Source organism: Sceloporus occidentalis, unplaced genomic scaffold (genome assembly GCF_023333645.1).
Source record: "Sceloporus occidentalis isolate IW3139 unplaced genomic scaffold, rSceOcc1.0.p SCAF_7, whole genome shotgun sequence".
Taxonomy (NCBI): Eukaryota; Metazoa; Chordata; class Lepidosauria; order Squamata; family Phrynosomatidae; genus Sceloporus; species Sceloporus occidentalis.
Genome location: NW_028316987.1, coordinates 26,253,951 through 26,274,021, shown reverse-complemented (window position 1 = coordinate 26,274,021; position 20,071 = coordinate 26,253,951). Strand labels below are relative to the sequence as shown.

Here is a 20,071-nt window from a genome sequence, read left to right as displayed (position 1 = left end):
ACAGCCAAGCACGAAGGAAGAAATTAAACAGGCCATAAAAGAATTAAAAAATGGGAAAACTCCTGGTCCTGATGGGCTTTCTAACATATATATATAACATAACATATATAGTAAGATACTAGAAGATCAACTAATAAACCCGCTACAAAAATGATGAATGTATTAAGAGAGAATAAATTCCCCAAAACATGGAGAGAAGCCAATATTTCGCTTATTTTAAAATCGGAAAAAAACTCACAAGACATAAAAAACTACAGGCCGATTTCACTACTAAATTCAGACTACAAAATATTTTCATTTATATTAGCAAATAAATTAAAAAATATTATTCGAAATTGGATAGGAGAGGAACAAAATGGATTCCTCCCTAAAATACATTTAAGGAAAAAATATAAGAACAATGACAAATATAATTGAACTTTTTAACAACAAAAAAAGATAGAAAACTAGCTATAATTTTGGCAGATATGGAAAAAGCATTTGATAGGGTTAATTGAAATTTGATATTCAAAAGCTTAAAAAAATAGGAGTAGGAGAAAGATTTCAAAATTGGATAAAAACAATATATAAAGACCAGGAGGGGTGACCAGGAGGGGTATTTAATAATAAACAAGGAAAAAAAACTAAACCATTAAAAATAAAACAAGGTACAAGACAAGGATGCCCTCTATCCTCGTTATTATTTATTTTGATTATAGAATTATTGATTAAAAAAATTAAAATGAACAAAAATATAAATGGAGTTAAAAATAAGGGGGAGGAATTTAAAGTCTTAGCATTTGCAGATGACTTAACTTTTTTTTTGGAAAACCCGTTATCAAGTATTGATAGTTTAAAATCTGAATTAAAAGATTTTGAAAACATTTCAGGATTGAGTGTTAATGAGGCCAAAACAAATATACTAACAAAAAACATGAACAAAATTGAAGAATTGGGACTTTCAAACAACTCTGGTTATAACATAGTAATGAAAGTGAGATATTTAGGTATTGACATTACTTGCAATAACACTGACCTTTTAAAAAACAATTATAAAAATTGTGAGATGGGCTTTAAAAAGACATGGAGAAATGGAAATCTTTAGATTTATCTTTATTAGGAAGAACTGCATGTATTAAGACGAATATTCTACCCAAACTATTATTTCTGTACCAAACTATTCCAACTATAGTTAAAGAAAAACCAATCTTAGATTGGCAAAAAGATTTGACAAAATTTTTATGGCAGGGGAAGAAACCTAGAATTTGACTAAAAACATTGCAAGATGCTAGGGAAAGAGGAGGTTTAGCAGTTCCGGATTTAAAAATGTATTTCCAAGCTGCATGCCTAATGTGGATTAAAAAGTGGATTGATTTAAAAGATAAAAAATTATTGACACTTGAGAATGATAAACTGGTCTATGGTCGGCATGCATATTTGTATTATGACAGAGAGAATTGTAATAAAGAATTTCATGACCATTGCGTACAAAAGCCACTTCTATGGACTTGGAAAAAAGTTAGGAAAAAGATTGGAGATGAAATATCATTAGAAACCTCCCCTCATGAAGCTTTCTTTTGGAGAGAAAGAGGAATGACCACAGATTGGCTGAGATATCAAAATATAATAGTAGATGAAAATAATAAATTTAGATTTAAAACAGAGGATGGGTTATCGAAGGAAAATTAAAATATACATTGGTATCTGAGATGGCAACTAAAAGAAAGATGCAAATTAGATTTAAAGGAAAAGAGTATTGTTAAGAAAAGAACTGAATTAGAAAAAATATTAAAATCAGATTATAAGGGTATGCTCTCCAAATTATACAAATATTTACTTAAGATTGAATTAGAAAAAGAAGTAATTAAAAACAACATGGTGATCTGGGCCCAAAATATTGGTCATACTATTGAATTATCTCAATGGGAATATACTTGGGAAAAGAGACTTAGATATACAAGAAGCCAAAATTTACGAGAGAACTGTTATAAAATGGTATTTAGATGGCATTTATCACCCGACAAATTAGCAAAAACGTATGGCACAAGTAATAAATGCTGGAAATGCCAAAAAGACAAAGATACTTTTTTTCATAGCTGGTGGTCCTGTAAAAAAATCAAAAAATACTGGCTGCAAATACATAAAACAATAGTTAATATTTTAGGTATAACATTTGAGTGTAAACCAGAAATTTACCTGTTAAATATTGTAGATGAGGACATGGGGAAAAATGTGGAAGAATAATGTTCCATTTAATCATTACAGCAAGAACTGTACTAGCCAGATATTGGAAACAGAGTGGATTATCAAAATATATGACCTGGCCGAGATGGACAAACTTACACGATTAATGTCAGACGGAAATATGGAAGAATTCAAAAAAGACTGGGAAAATGTAATAACTTATCTACAACAAAAAGAAGGACCTTTAACAACAGAAGGATTCTTGGAGTAATGAAGAAAGATGAGGGAAAGAAAAGGAGAAAGAAATAAAGAAGAAAAGAGAGAAGAGGAAAAAGAAGGAAGGAAAGAAAGAAAGTTTAGTGTTGTTTTATTTTATTGTATATAGTTATTTTTACTTCCCTTCCTTTCTTTCTATTCAGATTATTATAATCTGGTTATACTATTCTAAGAGATTAAGTAAATTGCAAAGATTTGTTATATTTCACTAACTTTTTTATAGGACTTAATTCAGGAAACTTTAGGATTAAGTAGATAATGTACAAGAACAAGGTAAATAATGGAATTGATAAATCTAGACGGAGTAGCTGAAGAAGACGGGAAATAGAGGATATTAGATAATATTTTTTTTATTGAGTGGTAGCATACATAAGATTTGACTCAAAAAGGTAAAGAGGGTCTACAAAGAAATTTATGGGAATGATTTCACTCACAAGATAGGAAGTTCATTTTTAGTCAGTGTGATGTATTTTGTGTGAAGATGTGTTTTATGTTTTAAATTGAAGTAAGTTGCAATTCCTGGGCCAAGCTAGATAGTAGTTAAGGGGAAGGAACAAGTAAGTGAAGAAGGGAAGAATGTGTAGATAATAGGTTTAAGACCGAAGCAAAAGAAGAAGGTGGATGTTTAATTCATTAGAAGGATGACAAAAGAAGACCATCAGTGAGGATGAGTAGAAAGGGGAAGATAGGGGGAAACCCAGGATGATGCAACCAATATAAGAAGGGGGAGGTGGGGGGGGGATATCTTAGGAAAGGTTTCACTGTATGTAAAGTATGTGCATGTTTTTTGTTTTATATGTTGGTATGTCTCAATAATTTTTTTTTAAAAATATTGGGGAATTCCGGGGATTTTGGTAAAACATTCCGGGGAATATTTTCGAGGCTTGTTGGCAAAACTGGGTGCTACAGGGTTCTGTCCTGGCTCCAGGGCTACTCAACATCTTTATCAATGACTTGGATGAAGGAATAGAAAGCATGCTAATGAAATTTTCAGATGACACAAAATTAGGGGGAGTAGCTAATACACCAGAGGAGATGATCAAAATGCAAAATGACCTCAATAAAAGCTGGGATAAAGGTAACAAAATGAACTTCAACAAAGAGAAAGTTCTGCACTTAGGCAGAAAAAATGAAATGCATAGACATAGGATGGGGGGGGGGGGGGCACATGGCTGAACAAGACTATGTGTGAAAAGGATCTAGGAGTCCTAAAGGCCACAAGTTGAACATGAGTTAACAGTGTGATGCAGCAGCTAAAAAGGCCAATGTGATTCTAGGCTGCATCAATAGATGTATAGTGCGTAGATCAAGGGACGTAATAGTACCATTCTATTGCACTTTGGTCAGGCCTCACCTGGAATACTTTGTCCAGTTCTTGGCACCACAATTCAAAAAGGAAGTTGACAAGCTGGGGAATGTTGAAAGGTCTGAAAACCATGCCTTATGAGGAGAGGTTTAGGGAATTGGATATATTTAGCTTGGAGAAGAGAAGGTTATGAAGGTTAAGAAGTGATATGATAGCCCTGTTTAAATATTTGAAAGGATGTCATGTTGAGGATGGGGCAAGCTTGTTTTCTGCTGTGTCAAAGTCTAGGACACAGAGAAATGGATGTAAGCTACAAGATTCCACCTAATCAGAAGGAAGAACCTCTTGACAGTATGAGCTGTTCAACAGTGTGATAGAGTTTCCTTCTTTGGAGGTTTTTAAACAGAGGTTGGATGGACATCTGCCGGGGTGCTTTGATTGTGTGTTCCTACATAGCAGGGCCTGGATAGCCCTTGAGGTCTATTTCAACTCTATGATTCTATGATATTTGACTGTCATTTATGTGAACAAAAAGCCTTACCAAAATGCATTTGACAGTATGGACTGCACTGGGATCCTTGTGGTTAGCTGCCCAATGAAGTGGAATTTTTCCTTCTATGTCTGGGATTCCAATATTCGAATCATGCCTAATTAGAAGTTTCACGTGTTCTGGGTTATTGTAATAGGCACTCCAGTGAAGAGCGGTTTGCTGGGAATAACAGAAAAGACACAAAATCGTGAAACCATGTTTTAAAAACAAATTTCAAGTTATTTTTCTGAACTGAGTAAGTCTCTTGAATAATATAAGATTTCTTCAGCACTCTTAAATAAAATAGCATTATGAGCAGTAAACAAATATTTTACACATGATCTGAAATATTTACAAATTAGCCTAAGAATTGCTAAAAGTGAGAAAAAGACAATTAGAAACTCTGGACTTAAGAGTACTTTTGTTTAATCTCTAGCTGTGAGTAGTTTCACAGCACTAATGTGCATCCAGATAAATGGCTCCTACTGTTCATACTTAAAAAGGTATTGAATTGATGGTCATCGTCGTTCGCCCCCACCCACCCACACACACTTAACAGATTTTTATTTTCTAATAAGAAAAAATTGATAAAACAATGGGGGCAAAAAGACATTGTCTGGCCTGCACTTTATGAATGAGGCAATGCAATTGTAATGGGAAGCCTTGTCTGAAGCATTAATCTCACATCTGTTTTATGCAGGCCCAGCTTGAGTTCACAGTTTGCTGTAATCAATCGTAAGTCTGAAAGTAGGGCACTAGACAGGAACTAACCTCTACCCATTTTATTCCAGTGAGTTTCCAGGCAAGGTACAAAGTGTTGGTTATTACTTTTAACGCCCTACATCAGTGGTTCCCAACCTGTGGGTCGCGACCCCTTTGGGGGTTGAATGACTTTTTCACAGAGGTCACCTATGAGTCTTAGCTCCCCCCAAGGGTTCCTGGCAGCCGGCAGGAAAGGGCCAGGAGGAGGAGGAGGAAAGGCATTGTTCACCTCCCAAGGCCAGGGTAACCAAACATCCTCCTTTCCCTAGGACAAGTCCTACATTTTAACCTTCTCTCTGAGGGGTCTCAGAGGAATTGCAAAACGCCCTCCATTTCCACTGAGACCCTTCCTCTGCAGCTACACCATGGGAGCCATGGGCGAGGAGAAGCTGCTGAGGTAGGCAAGCAGAAGAAGTGGCGGGGGAGAAAGAAGGGCACTGGGTTGGGCTGGGCTGCTGGGGTTCATTGGGGAGACAGGGGACAGCCTGTCTGTGCCTTGCCTGGGCTCAGAGGAGGGGGGGGGGGCAGGGGACCAGAAGGTAAATACAGAGTATCGCCACTGCCTGCTTCCCCTCTGTTTCAGAGAAGTGGGCCAGGCAGCCCAGTTAGGGCCAGAGAGTGCCTGGCTCAGGGGCATTGTCTGAAGGAGGGCTCCCCCTGGGCCCTTTCCTCCTTGTCCTGCTCTGGGGGCTCTGGAGCTGGTGACAATGTCCTCCAGGGAGGTCTGGTGCTGCTGCAGCTGCCTCCTCATGCTTGGATTGAAGCATGCAGTGGGAGCCAGCATTTCTCTCTCTCTCACACACACACACCCATTCCCATGTTTTTTGTTGTTGCGTGCCTTCAAGTTCTTCTGAACTTTTGGCAACCCTAAGGTGACCCTATCCATGGGAGGTTTCTTGGCAAGATTTCTTTGGAAGAAGTTTGCCATTGCCTTCCACTGAGGCTGTGAGAGTGTGACTTGCCCAAAGTCACCCAGTGGGTTTCATGGCAGAGCAGGGAATCAAACCCAGGTCTCCGCCAAGCCCCTGGAAGGAGCTGGAGGAGGTTCAGGTGGTGCCCTCACTGTCAGCACCAGCTTTTGCTCTGTGGTGATGGAGGAAACTTTCCTCCTCCACTTCCTTGACTGCAAGTTTGCTCCCTCCCCACCCTCTTTGCTCCCTCCTCCTCCCCCTCCCGCTCTTCCCTCAGCGGAGGAGGTAAAGTTTGCCAGGCTGTGTTTTGGGCACTGCCAGTTCTGTCACCTCCCTCTGCTGCCACCGCTGCCCCCAGGCTCTCTACTCTTGTGAGTGCCTGATGTGTAGGGTGGTGAGATGCTCTTGTTGTTGTTCTGTGCCCTCAAGTTGTTTCTGGCTTATGGCAACCCTAAGGGAAGCCTGTTCCTACAATTTATTTAGAAGTAGTTTTGCCAGTATCTCCTTCTGTGGCTGAGAGAATGTGACTTGCCTATGACCACTCAATGGGTTTCCATGGCCAAGCGGTAATTCAAACCCTGGTCTTCAATTCACAAATCACACTGGGCAAAATTTGCTGAGAGTTTGCTATTGCCTTCCCCGCGGCTGAGAGAATGTGACTTGCCCAAGGTCACCCACTGGGTTTCATAGCAGAGCGGGGAATCAAACCCAGGTCTCCAGAGTCCTAGTCCAACTTTCAAACCATTACATCACGCTGGTTCCTATTCCTATGTACTAATTATGAAATATTTGCAAACTTTTTTGCTGTTCTTGTGTATCTTCAAGTCCTTTACAACTTATGGTGAACCTAAGACAACTTTATGGGGTCTTCTTGGCAAGATTCTTCAAAGAGGGGTTGCCATTACCATCCTCTGGGGCTGAGAGTGTGACCTGCCCAGGGCCACTTACTTGGCAATAAATTGTACATAACCCAGAATGCATCACCCAATATATTGGCAGTCCTTCCCCCCACCCAACACTTTCTCATTTCCTTCCAACCATCTCATTGCTGGGAGATGGAAATAATTTTTAAAGCAACATTTAAATCTTGACTATTTTTTAAAAAGTAAGGTCCAAAACACACTGCAAAAATATTTTGAGACCACTTTAACTGCCCTGGCTCAGTGCTAGGGAACATGGGAGCTGTAGTTTCTTGTGGCCCCAGAACTATTTGACAGGGAAGGCTAAATGTCTCACAAATTACACTTCCCAGGATTCCTTAGCATTGAACCAGGGCAGTTAAACTGGCCGCAAACTGGATTATTTCTGCAGTGTGTTTTCGGCCTAAATGGCCCATATGCTGTTACCATTATTCAGTTTTGTAGCTGTTGTTATAAATTGGAAAGACATAGAGTGCAAACTGCTCAATATATTTATCTTCTGAAGTGAGATGTGCTTTTCCAGCTGACTCTCACCTCTAAGGAGGCAGCTGCCAGGAAGATGAGTGGGGTTGGGAGCACAGTGCCATGGGAGGCATTAGGAGGTTTCTTGTGCATTTATATTTATATATTGTGTGGATTTATATTATTGTTTTTAGCTTTTATTTTGTAATGTCACCTACATTTTTCATGAATGTCCTACATTTTGTGGTTTCTTTTCCTCCATTCTGGTTATGACACCTGGTCTCTCTGCTCAAGGCTCCTCCACTGCTTGGCCTTCTCCCAAGAAAGAGCAGGGTGACAGCAGCAGAGGATGGAATTAATAGTATTCATATTAATAATTAATAATTATTAATAATTAGTTATTAGTAGTAATTAATTATCAATTATTAATAATTGGTTATTGATAATAATTAAATATTTATTAATTAATCAGATATTTACATTATGATTCATAACAGTAGCAAAATTAGAGTTATGAGGTAGCAACAAAAATAATTTTATGGTTGGGGGTCACCACAACATGAGGAACTGTATTAAAGGGTCACGGCATTAGGAAGGTTGGGAACCACTGCCCTACATGGTTTGGGTCCATGTTACCTACAGGAATGCCTCCTCCCATATAATTCACTCCATATGGTCAGGTCCTCTTGTGGACATTTACTCCAGTCAGCTAGGACTTGGTTGGCAACTGTCAGCCAGAGGACGTTTTCTTCAGTCTCTCCTAGATTGTGGAATGACCTGCCAGAAGAGATTCGACTGCTGAATACACTATACATCTTTCCACCAGGATTATCCTGATGATTTTTAAATTGTGAATTTTAAATGATGAATTTTAGATGTGGATTGTTTTAATATGTGTACAGTTTAATTGTCCTTTAAATTGATGTGTGCTTTAAAAGTGTTTTAACAATTATTGTTTATTAATTGTTGTTGTCCCTGCCTTGATTCATGGTGGTGGTGGGGGGGGGGGTAAGAAATAACAGCAGCAAGAACAACAATTTTATCTATTCTAGTTTACATGTTAGAACCAAAAAGGAATGTACTGTCTTTCTCTTTCTCTCCTTTTAAAAAAAGGAATTTCTTTTCTTAAAAAAACCTCTGAAAAAGGAGAAAGTGAAAGAGTATAATAAATCCTTTCTCTGGAAACACATTTAGCTGCTCTTGAAATTTACACTAGAACATACTGTAGTTTAGAGATTGCGGGAAGATATAGGATTGCAGGGAGATATATGCCAGCCATCTAAGTGCGATGTCATTCAAAATGTTAAACTTTTAACTACAAAAATAATGTATTTGTTATGGGGAAAAAAATACACTTGTACTCATAGTTATCTGCACAGTCCTACAAGTAAGGGCCAAAGGAGACAGGCAGGAATGAGCAGCCAGAAGCTGCTCCCAACCTGATTGCCCTGGGGCTGCAGTGAACATCTTAGGGAACCTCCTGCCGTGGCCCCAAATAGGAACAGAAAAGATCCATTCCTTTTGGGGTTTGTTTGGATCACCTTAGGTGGCCCTGGAGTGTCATGTAACTGCCACACCCCTGGAGTGGCCAGAAGCTGTCCCCATCTGCCTGTTTGTTTTGGGCCTAAGTTTTGCATAAACATTGAAACATCTGTTAACTCTTACTAGGGAACTGCTCACATGCACCCTCCCCTTGGGTGAAGTTTTTCACAGCTGTGGGATGAAAAACCATTGAGAATGCCCTCTATGATGTTGTTTCAATGGAAATCACAATAGCCCAAATGGAAAGGACCCATACTTCAAGGCATAGACAAACCAACATATTCTCCTTGAAATGAGTGCTAGTAAAGAGCCATAAAATGTTCCAAGTTATGTTCTATTCAAGGTCTAAAACTGTACAGAGACCAATAAGAAAAAAAATGGAGGTACAGGAGTAAAAACTATAATGCAATTTAGTTTACCTTGTTCTTGTCCTGTGTGTCTACTTCTCCTGGTGCCATGTATTTTAGCAGCAAAGCTAAGCATTTTGGACTCTTGTGGCGGGTCGTTAAATGTAACGGAGTAATTCCTTCCAAATCCTTCTTCATCCAGTTTGCTCTGCGACCAAGTAAAAGTTTCATAAAGCGGTAGTTTCCCTAGGTAATTTAAAGAGGGGAGGGAGGGAGACTAAGGTTAATTTCAATTGGTAATAATATGTACCGTAACTAACTAGTAGTAACTGCCATTTTTGAAAAGCAATCATCAGCAATAGTCAGAGTACTAGCAGTTTATAAAGGTTGTCAAGCACTTGCCTTCATTCTAACCATATATGTGACTACATATTGTTTACTATACTAAATTCTCAAAGAGAGTGACAGTCTTCTCAAGTATTCTCAATAATACTATAATATTATAGCCAATTTGTATCCGATATTGTGATAAAGTTATCATACTGGGAAAATATTTTTCAGTTAATAAGTGGATAAATTTAGACAGAAGTAAAAATACTAATGACAGTGCAGCAGAGTCTTCACTAGCAGGTACACCTAAACTGACAAGAAAAGGAAAATATGTCAAATAATTTTTGCAATATGGATATATGTCTAATAATGATGATGGTATGGAAAAAACCTCTTTGCTTAATGTGTAATGAAGTTTTGGCTGTGGAGAGCATGAAACCAGCCAAACTGAAATGACATCTTAATACCAAGCATGCAGCGTACTGCAATAAACCTAAGCAATATTTTGAATGATTTTTAAAATCTTCAAATAAAGAAAAACAATGTTTTGAGAAATTTACTACTGTCAACTGAAAGTATGTATTTGCATCTTACAAAGCCTCGTATATCATTGAAAAATCTAAAAAGTCCTACATAGTAGGAGAAGATCTTGTGTTACCTGCTGTTATTAAAATGTCAGAATTTTTTCATGGGAAAAAGTATGGGGATGAAATTAATAAAATTCCTTTATTGAATGATACTGTTTTCAAAAGAATTTCTGAAATTAGTAACGACCAGTTCCAGCAGTTTGTTACCAGGCATTAGTCCAGCCCTAAGTTTGCAATTCAGTTAGATGAAAAACTGATATTTCTAACATGGTACAGTTGTTACCCTGTTTCCATAAAATAAGCTGTAGCAGGATTTCTAAGCATTTGCGCAATATAAGCCATACCCCAAGAATAAGACATAGTGATAGGCCTGGCGTGGAACAGAAGGGGGCAGGAAGGGAGCAGAAAGATTGAGGCCAATGGTTCTAAAGGAAATGGAGTCGTAAGACATTCAGGATGGAATTGCGGGTTTGGAGAGTTATGACGATGTTCCAGAAGAAGACGACTTTAACTATATTTGAATAAATGCTGATTGTTGTACCATACTTAATAAAAATAAGACATCCCCTGAAAATAGGTCAGAATGCCATCATCGCCCTCCATATAAGGAAAATTTAAAATGGAGTAATAAAGGTTAAAATAAAAAGAAACAAGAAGGGGGGAGGGGGATAAGTGAAGAACACAGTCTCCAAGAGGGGAAAAACCTGAGAGGAGTAACGAGCTAAGAAAGTCTCATGTCCCTTCCAATTGTGAGGAAAACCTGAATTCAGAAGGGCAGAGGGAGAGAGGGAAACAGTAGTTAAGAGGATAAGAAAGGAGAGTGGAAGAAAAATAACGATAAAAGGAATAAAGTAAATGATTGATATGAATATTATGGTCCCAAACACACTCCAGAAACAATCCAGTTTGAGACAGTGTTAACTGCCCTGGCTCAGTGCTAGAAATTCCTAGGACTTGTAGTTTATTGTGGCACCAGAGTTCTCTGACAGAGAAGACTAAATGCCTCACAAAGCTACAGTTCCCAGAATTCCCTAGCACTGAGCCAGGGCAGTTAAAGCGGTCTGAAACCGGATTATTTCTGCAGTGTGTTTTAGACCCATGTCAACAAATATTAATGGATTACATGTTGTTGTTAACTGCCCTGGACTCTGACTCGTGGTGACCCTGTGAATGAGACATCTCCAAGACTCCTTTCTCAACCTCTCTGTTCAGCATCTGCAGGCTCAAGTCTGTGTCTTCTCTGATCAAGTCTAGCCAGCTGACATGCAGCTTTCCTCTCTTTCTACATGCCCTCCACCAAAGTAATTAATAAGGAAGTTCAAGGAGGAAAGTGCTAAGGTTGGATTAATAATAAACATTTAAAAAACATAAATAATGACTATGGAATATCTACAAGAATTCACCCTAGATAATGTGTGGTTCTGCTAGTAGTATTGTGTCATCTGCATATCTTAAATTGTTAATGTTCCTTCCTCCTATCTTTACTCCTCCTTCATCTGAGTCTAAGCCTCCTCTGCGTTTGAGATTTTCTGCATACAGACTGAATAAATAGGGTGATAGTATGCACCCTTGCCTGACCCCTTTGCTCATTGGGAACCATTCTGTTTCTTCGTATTCTGTTCTGAAGGCAACCCCTGTCCTGAGTACAGATTACACATCAGAACAATCAGATATTCTGGCAATCCCATTCCTTTATGCATAAACCATAGCTTTTGTGGCTGTGTATTATTTTCCTCATATTATCATACTGCACCTCTACCCTGGGTTTTAATTTGTTTTTGAATTCTTGGATCTTGTGGAAGGGGTCTCTTGTTCTTTTTTATTGTTGGCTTCTATTTCTTTGCTTTGACTGTTTTAATAATTCTCTTTACCCATATGCATTAACTACTGGGCAGTAGCATTCAAATTTGCGAGACTTCATGTGAAAGGGATCTAGCAAGTAGACCACAAGTTGAACATGAATCAAGTGTGATGCGGCAGCTAAAAAGGCCAATGCAAATTTAGGCTGCATCAGTAGTAGTATAGAGTCTTATCACATGGAGGGTTTTGCAGCTCTGTTCTGATGAGACTGCGGGTCCAACCATGTGAATTCACGCTAAAACATGATGTATTATCACCCGTGATTGCTTTCTATGGGGGGGTTGTTTCGAGGCACTTCTGCAGTCAGTCCAAAGCGACTCCTCATTTTGGTGAATTCGGTAACAAGCGAATTCACAAAAATTGCTTCTAAGCTTACTTGCATTTCACTTCTGGTGTGGAATGAAACTTTGCTTCCGTCCTGGTACACCCCCCCCCCCCCCCAAACTCCAAGGTCCCACATTTCTCGGTGCTCGGAAGGGAAGATTTAGATGTAGATGAAAGGGATGGAGGGAATGAAACAGGAGGCTGGGGGGAGAGATGGGAACAATGAAGGGGGCTATCGGAAGCTGGGGGGAGCAACAAACTCCAACTCCCAGACTTCCATCGCACTGAGCCAGGCAGGGCCGGATCTAGGTATTTTGCCACCCTAGGCAAGAAATATTTTGGCAACCCGTCGCCCTTCATAATTATTTTCACTCCTTGATTTCTGCTGTTTCGTTTGTTAAAGCTAAACATGACACAAAACTTAGGTTCCAATCTTTTGTCATAGTACTGAGAATTAGTCAAAAAGCCAATTAGGTTTTTAAAGGTTAAAGACTTTTTTATATTTGGAATGGAGACTAATGCACACAGATTCCTTTTGCAAGCTGAAAGCATTATTCATTCTAATGATGTGGAAAAATCTGGATCCCATCCTCATGAATTTATGGGGTAGTAGTGGTCCATCTATGACCCCTAAAAACTAAAAATCTTCACCCAAGCGGCAGAAAAGGGTGTCACAAGAAAGAGAAGAAAACCAGTAGAGTCACCAGGTGAAAGGACCAGGGCTGCAGTTTGACACCACTTTAGCTGCCTTTGGCTCCCACTGTGACCAGCTGTCCTAACCACAAAGGAGGACAAGGCACCACAAAACGTAGGGCTTTCAATTAAAATGGAGGACATGACCAAGTAAAAGCTGAAACTCCTCATACAAATATAAATTCATGCTTCTTAGTGATGCTCAAAAGGGAGGACATTTTTGGAATTCCTCCTGGACAGAAGACTGAAATGTAAGATATACCCCAGAAAAAGAGGACATCTGGTCATCCTGCGGGTTCCATGCTATGAAGCCCTGGGATTTGTAGTTTGTTGTGGCTCCACTGCTCTCTGATTGAGAAGGTGAATTCTCCTCCAAAAATCCAAATCCCAGGATTCCATAGCATGGAGCCAGAGCAGTTAAAGCAGTGTCAAATCGCATAATTTCTGCAGTGTAGATGCAGCCCACAAAAAAAGGATGGGAATGGTTCCAGGGCAAGAAAGAAAAGACACATAGCAGGCACAACCACCAAGAGTGGGCAAGCCACACTCTCTCAGCCTCAGAGGAAGGACATGGCAAAGCTTCTCTGAACTCATATTGCCAAGACTCAGGCTTGCATCCTTCCGAGGTTGCTAAAATGAGTACCCAGACTGTTGGGGGCAAATTAGCTTACTTGCTAATTAGCTTACTTGCTGTTCACTGCTATGATCTTTGGAATAGCGGTATATAAATAAAACAAATTATTATTATTAAGAAAAAAACATTGGAGGGTTTGCCTCAGGGCAGGGCAGACCTCCTCCTCTTCCAGGACATGTCCTCCATTCCAACCTTCTGTCCAGGAGGTATTCTAAAACATCTTCCATTTTGAGCATGACTAAGAAGCATGCATTTACATTTCTATGAGTGTTTGGAGCTTTTCTTGAGTCCTGTCCTCCCTTTTTCTTGAATGTCTTCCATTTTGTGGTGCCTTCCTTTGCGGTGAAGACATCTGGGAAGAAGACCAAGCTTTTAAAGTGTTGGAACCAATGTGGACTAGTTGTTTGAGCGTTGGACTATGAGTCTGGGTTCAAATCCCAGCTCGGCCATGGAAACCCACTGGGTGGGGGCATCACACTCTCTCAGCCTCAGAGGAAGGCCATGGTGATCCTCCTCTGAACAAACCTTGCCAAGGAAACCCCATGAGAGGGTGGCCATGAGTCAGAAAGGACTTGAAGGCACACAATAAACAACAACAACAACAACAACAAGTGATGGGAGGGGAGGTAAAGGGGGGTGGATAGGGAAGGAATAGGGCCAAAGTCTGGGAAGGAGGAAAGAGTCGTGGGGGAGAGGGAGAAATGGGGCCATGGAAACCCACTGGGTGACTTTGGGAAGTCACACTCTCTAAGCCTCAGGGAAAGGCCATGGCAAGCCTTCCCTGAAAGTTTCTCTCTTGGCAAGAAAGAAAGGGAGAGAGGAAGGAAGGAATAGAAGAAGAGGGAGGGAGGGAGGGAGGAAGGAAGGGACTCTGGACTTCACAACAAACTCCAGCTCCCAGAATTCCATAGCCTTGAGCCAGAAAGAATTAAAGCAGTGCAAAACCGGGTAAATTCTCCAGTGTAGATGCAGCACAGGAGTTGTAGAGCACAGCAAACTTCTTCCCTAGCTACTCAGAGGCTCGCAGTACTGCTGGCTGCTCAGCTTGCCTGATTCTACAATCCTCTGGCTCCAGCCACTCTCCCTCTCTCTTTCTCTCTGGCGCCCCCTACAGTTTGGCGCCCTAGGCAGCTGCCTAGCTCGCCTATATGGATGAGCTGGCCCTGGAGCCAGGACAGTGAAAGTGAAGTCAAACTGGATTATTTCCCCGATGTGGATGCAACCTAAGAGAAGGCAACTGTTACAAAGGGAAGGAGAGTGGACTGGATTCAGGGAGGTGGAGCATTTTAGGGAGCATGGAGAATAAAGGAAACTGGATCATTTCTGCCCTCCTCGAAAATGGGTCTCCTTCAGATCCAAAGGATTTATTTCCAAGTAAACCTGCAGCTTCTACACTGATTATTTTGCAGTGAAAGACATTTATTATTAATAATAATAATTCCATAATAATAATAATAATAATAATAATAATAATAAATGGATGAGGGCTCTAACACAGATGATAGATGTAGATGTGACTGAAATGGGTGAGGAGAATGACAGGAGGATAGATGTAGCTGAAATGGATGAGGAGAATGACAGGAGGATAGATGTAGATGTGGCTGAAATAGATGAGAATGACAGGAGGATAGATGTAGATGTACAGTAGCTGAAATAGATGAGGAGAATGACAGGAGGATAGATGTAGATGCAGCTTAAATAGATGAGGAAAATAGATGTAGATGTAGCTCAAATAGATGAAGAGAATGACAGGGGGATAGTTGTAGATGCAGCTTAAATAGATGAGGAGAATGACAGTTGGATAGATGTAGATGTAGCTGAAATGGTTGAGAAGAATGACAAGAGGATAGATGTAGATGTAGCTGAAATGGATGAGGAGAATGACAGGAGGATAGATGTAGATGCAACTGAAATGGATGAGGAGAATCACAGGCGGATAGATGTAGATGCAGCTTAAATAGATGAGGAGAATAGATGTAGATGTAGCTCAAATAGATGAAGAGAATGACAGGGGGATAGTTGTAGATGCAGCTTAAATAGATGAGGAGAATGACAGGTGAATAGATGTAGATGTAGCTGAAATGGTTGAGGAGAATGACAAGAGGATAGATGTAGATGCAGCTGAAATGGATGAGGAGAATGACAGGAGGATAGATGTAGATGTGGCTGAAATAGATGAAGAGAATGACAGCAGGATAGATGTAGATGCAACTGAAATGGATGAAGAGAATGACAGCAGGATAGATGTAGATGCGGCTGAAATGGATGAAGAGAATGACAGGAGGATAGATCTAGATGTGGCTGAAATGGATGGGGGCTCTCACATGGAGGACCCATTTGAATTTGGCTGCCAGGGATGGGAAAATAGAAGGGAGGAAGAAACGTGAAGCCATCATTCACGTGAGGCTAGTATCCACATGAAAGTGGAACAAGGAAGTGGCCCCCTTCTTAACCCCAGAAGTGCAAAGGTTCATGATGCTGCTCAGAGCCCCAGTGAGCATGCGTGAAGGTCCCAATTCGAATAGTTGAATCCACATGGTATGTACCGGTGTGATAACTTAATGTGCACTCCGCTTTGACTCACCATAATTTCGTTTTTCACGTGTGTCAATTCATCACGTGAACTGCCTTGGATTTGAATTGACTCTGCTTCCCATTCAATTCAAATTGGCTCTGGATTTGAGTTCTAGTGTCACGTGTGATAAGGGCCATAGTATCTAATAATAATAATAATAATAATTCTTTATACCCCGCTCTTCAGCCAAGGCTATCAGAGCGGCTTACAGTTTGTTAATTAGACAGGGAAGTAATAGTGCCACTGTATTCTGCTTTGGTCAGGCCCCACCTGGAATATTGTGTCCAGTTCTGGGCACCAGAATTCAAAAAGGATATTGAGAAACTGGAGCGTGTCCAAAGGAGGGTGATTAAAATGGTGAAGGGTCTGGAAACCATGCCCTATGAGGAACGACTTAGGGAGCTGGGAATGTTTAGCCTGGAGAAGAGAAGGTTAAGAGATGATATGATAGTCTTGTTTAAAAATTTGAAGGGATGTCATATTGAGGAGGGAGCAAGCTTGTTTTCTGCTGCTCCAGAGACTAGAATGTGGAACAATGGATGCAAGCTGCAGTAAAAGAGATTCCACCTCAACATTAGGAGGAACTTCCTGACAGTAAGGACTGTTTGACAGTGCAACACACTTCCTCAGAGTGTAGTGGAGTCTCCTCTTTTGGAGGTCTTTAAGCAGAGGCTGGATGGTATGCTTTGATAGAGAGTTCCTGCATAGCAGGAGGTTGACTGGATGGCCCTTGTGGTCTCTTCAAATTCTATGAAAGTTCTTATTGTATTTCTGTCTCTTTCCTTCTGCTTCTTGTCTTTCTTGAACTGCTTGTAGCATTTTGTCTGTCATCCATTGTTTCTTCTCCTTCTTTCTGGCCACTGATAATATATTTTTGCATTCCTTTTTGACTTTGCTTCTGACTTCCATAGTTCTTATGACTTTGCTCAATGGATTACATAGCCCATTAAAAAGATATAGACTAAACAAGATATTTGGGAAAATAGTTAATATAGCAAAGCTAGGAAACATACAAGAAACAAGACAGGGTTAAACCTTTTAATTATGATGGATGGAGTTGGAGTTAGAATCAAGGGGAACAATGCTAGAGGGATGAAAATAATTATGAAGAATGTAGTTCAGATAATGAAGATATATATTTCTTAAAGAGTGGGGAGAAGAGAGTCATTTTTGCTTGCATATATGCTCTAAATGAAAAGCAAGTTGAATTTGTAAATAAATTGATAACATCATTAGAGGAATTTTATGAAGGGGATTTATTTGTGGGAGGGATTTTAATCTTGATATAGTAAGATAAAGTAAAAATGGGAATATAAATTTAAAAAATGAAAGAAAAAGAACAAAAAAAGAAAGTCTCAATTTTAATTTGGAGAAATGGAACATTATTTATGGTTATGAAACCATAAGTAACAATAATTGTGAAAATACATAATATTATTATCTGGCTAGATATAAAAAATTAACTGTATACATTATTTTTTAGTTTAAAAAGGTAATAGTATGAAATTAAAAGAAATCAATGCAGGGGGATTCTGGCTTGCAGGTCATGTACCAGTATACATAAAGACGGAAGGACCAAGTGTTAAGAGATTTAAAATTTTGATTTTTGATCCTACGGTTATATTGCACCAGTATATATTTTGTACTTGAAGAGAATAAGCAACAAATTAGTGAGGAAATTAAAACTTATTTTGAATTAAATAGGGGAAATATTTTAAAAAACATACATTATGGAATGTATTTAAAGAGGTCATGGAGGCAAAAAGACACTATTAGTAGTCCAAATGAAAGAGAAGCCTTAATGGATAGCAGTTGAAATTCTTCATGCAATTAACAACAGAAAAGAAGGAAAGGTACCAGTAAAAGGTAACAAAAATTAGATCAGAACACCAAATGCAACTGTTCAACAACCTGGAAAAAGGAGAACTACTTTAACAATCAGTGGGGGAAAAAAGATGACAACACAAAAGGAAGAATAAGAGACCTCTTTCACAAGATCTGAGAAATCAAGGGGAATTTTAAACCATGAGTGGAGATGCCCTATGACCAGAAAGAGCATTATGCATAACCAAGTAGAAATAAGAAGATGGAAACAATACACAGAAAAACTGTGTAAGTGACATGAAAGTATGACAGATTCAAGCAAATAAGAAGACTATAAAGATGAACCTCCAATTTTAAAAAATGAACTGGAAGCAGCATTTTGGAGAAACAAAACACCAAGAACACATGACATACCAACAGAGCTGCTTCTGTCTGCAGAGACAGAACCTACTTTAGTTCTAAATAAAATCTGTCAAAAATATGGAAAACAAAAGGATCTCAAATATATCAGAAATGCTCAAAAGACATTCCAGTACCCCATAAAGGTAACCACGGGAACACAGGAAATTTCCCATGTAAGCAAAGTGATGCTCAAAATTCTACAACAAAGATATATTGGAGCAAGAAATGCAGATATCTTAGCTGGCTTCAGGAAAGGAAGAGTCACTAGGGACCATATTGCAAACATACATTGGATAATGGAGTACATCAAAGAATTTCAAAAGAAAATCACCTTGTGTTTTATAAATTATAGCAAAGCCTTTGGATATATAGGTCATGAAAAACTATGGGTCACTCTTAAAGAAATGGGTGCACCACATTCCTGATGCATAACTTTTACTCAGGGCAAGAGGCTACTGTGAGCAACGAAATGGAATGGATTCAAATTGGTGAAGGAGCATCTTATCACCCTATCTGTTTAACTTGTTTGTCAAAAATATCACATGTAAAGATTAGTGGAGGCAGGAGGTGTGAAAATTTGAGAAAGGAACATAAACTGTTTAAGAAATGCAGATGACACCATGCTACTAGCAAAACATAGCAACAACTTTGAAACATTATTGAAGAAAGTCAAGGAAGGAAATGAAAAGGCAGGTTTACAGCTGAACATTAAGGAAACAAAAATAATGACCATAGATGACATACATAATTTAAAAGTAGATAATGAAGACAGTGAAATAGTTCAAGATTTTCCATACCTTAGCTCAGTCATTAATCAGAATAGACTGCAGTCAAGAAATCAGAAGAAGACTAGGACCCAGTATAGACCGGCACTTTGCGCAGGTCTGGGGCTGTAAGTAGGGCTCGGGAGAGTGGAGTATCTGCATACTCCCCAGCCCTACCATGCGCTGCAGCCACCATCTTGGTGCACCACCGTTTACATGGCACATGCAGCAATGACATTGCTCATGCACTGTGTTCGAATGGCGTGGCGCATGAGGGTGCTTATGGCACCTCAGCAGCAGCGGAGAAAGGAGCTGCGTTTTGTGTCTCCTTTTTGGAGCAGATCATTGCCACATCATTTGGTTGCCACAGCAACGATCCAGAGGAGAAAGGGGCGACTTCTGTCTGCATAGGCCCTGTATAGGCCCTAGGACTTGAAAAAACAGCACTGAAGAAACTAGACAGGATACTGAAGTGTAAAGACACATCACTGAATACTAAAATTAGGAATGTCCATGCCATAATATTTTCCACTTTTATGTATGATTGTCAGTGAAGAATGTGTATAAGGAAGAAAATTAAGTAATCTGAAATGTGGTACTGGAGGAGAGTTCTGCGGATACCATGGTTTAGTAAAAAGAGAAAGCCTGAACTGTCCCTAAAAGCCAAGATGAGACTGTTTTACTTTGGCCGTATCATAACTAGACATGACTCAATAGAAAAGACCATGATGTTTCGGAAGGGAGAAGGCAACAGCAAAAGAGGAAGACCATATTCCAGTTGAATAGATTCAATCAAGGAAGCCACGGCCCAGAGGTCTGCAAGAGCTGAGCAGGATTACCATAAGACAAGTCAAAGTTGA

General features: G+C 39.5%; 1 protein-coding gene across 5 annotated transcripts in view; it reads right to left on the bottom strand.

The window, feature by feature from the left end:
* INVS (inversin) overlaps window positions 1-20,071 on the bottom strand; it is a 122,056-nt gene that overhangs the window by 52,646 nt on the left and 49,339 nt on the right. For 4 of the 5 annotated variants that reach the window (XM_089532447.1, XM_089532446.1, XM_089532448.1 and 1 more), the window contains 2 exons: window positions 9,291-9,464; window positions 4,287-4,454 (listed from right to left, as the gene is read on the bottom strand). In XM_089532447.1, the coding sequence (XP_089388573.1) occupies window positions 4,287-4,454; window positions 9,291-9,464 (342 nt within the window). Of the gene's footprint in view, window positions 1-4,286; window positions 4,455-7,547; window positions 7,570-9,290; window positions 9,465-20,071 lie in introns of those variants that run through there. The other variant, XM_089532451.1, reaches the window with a different exon arrangement.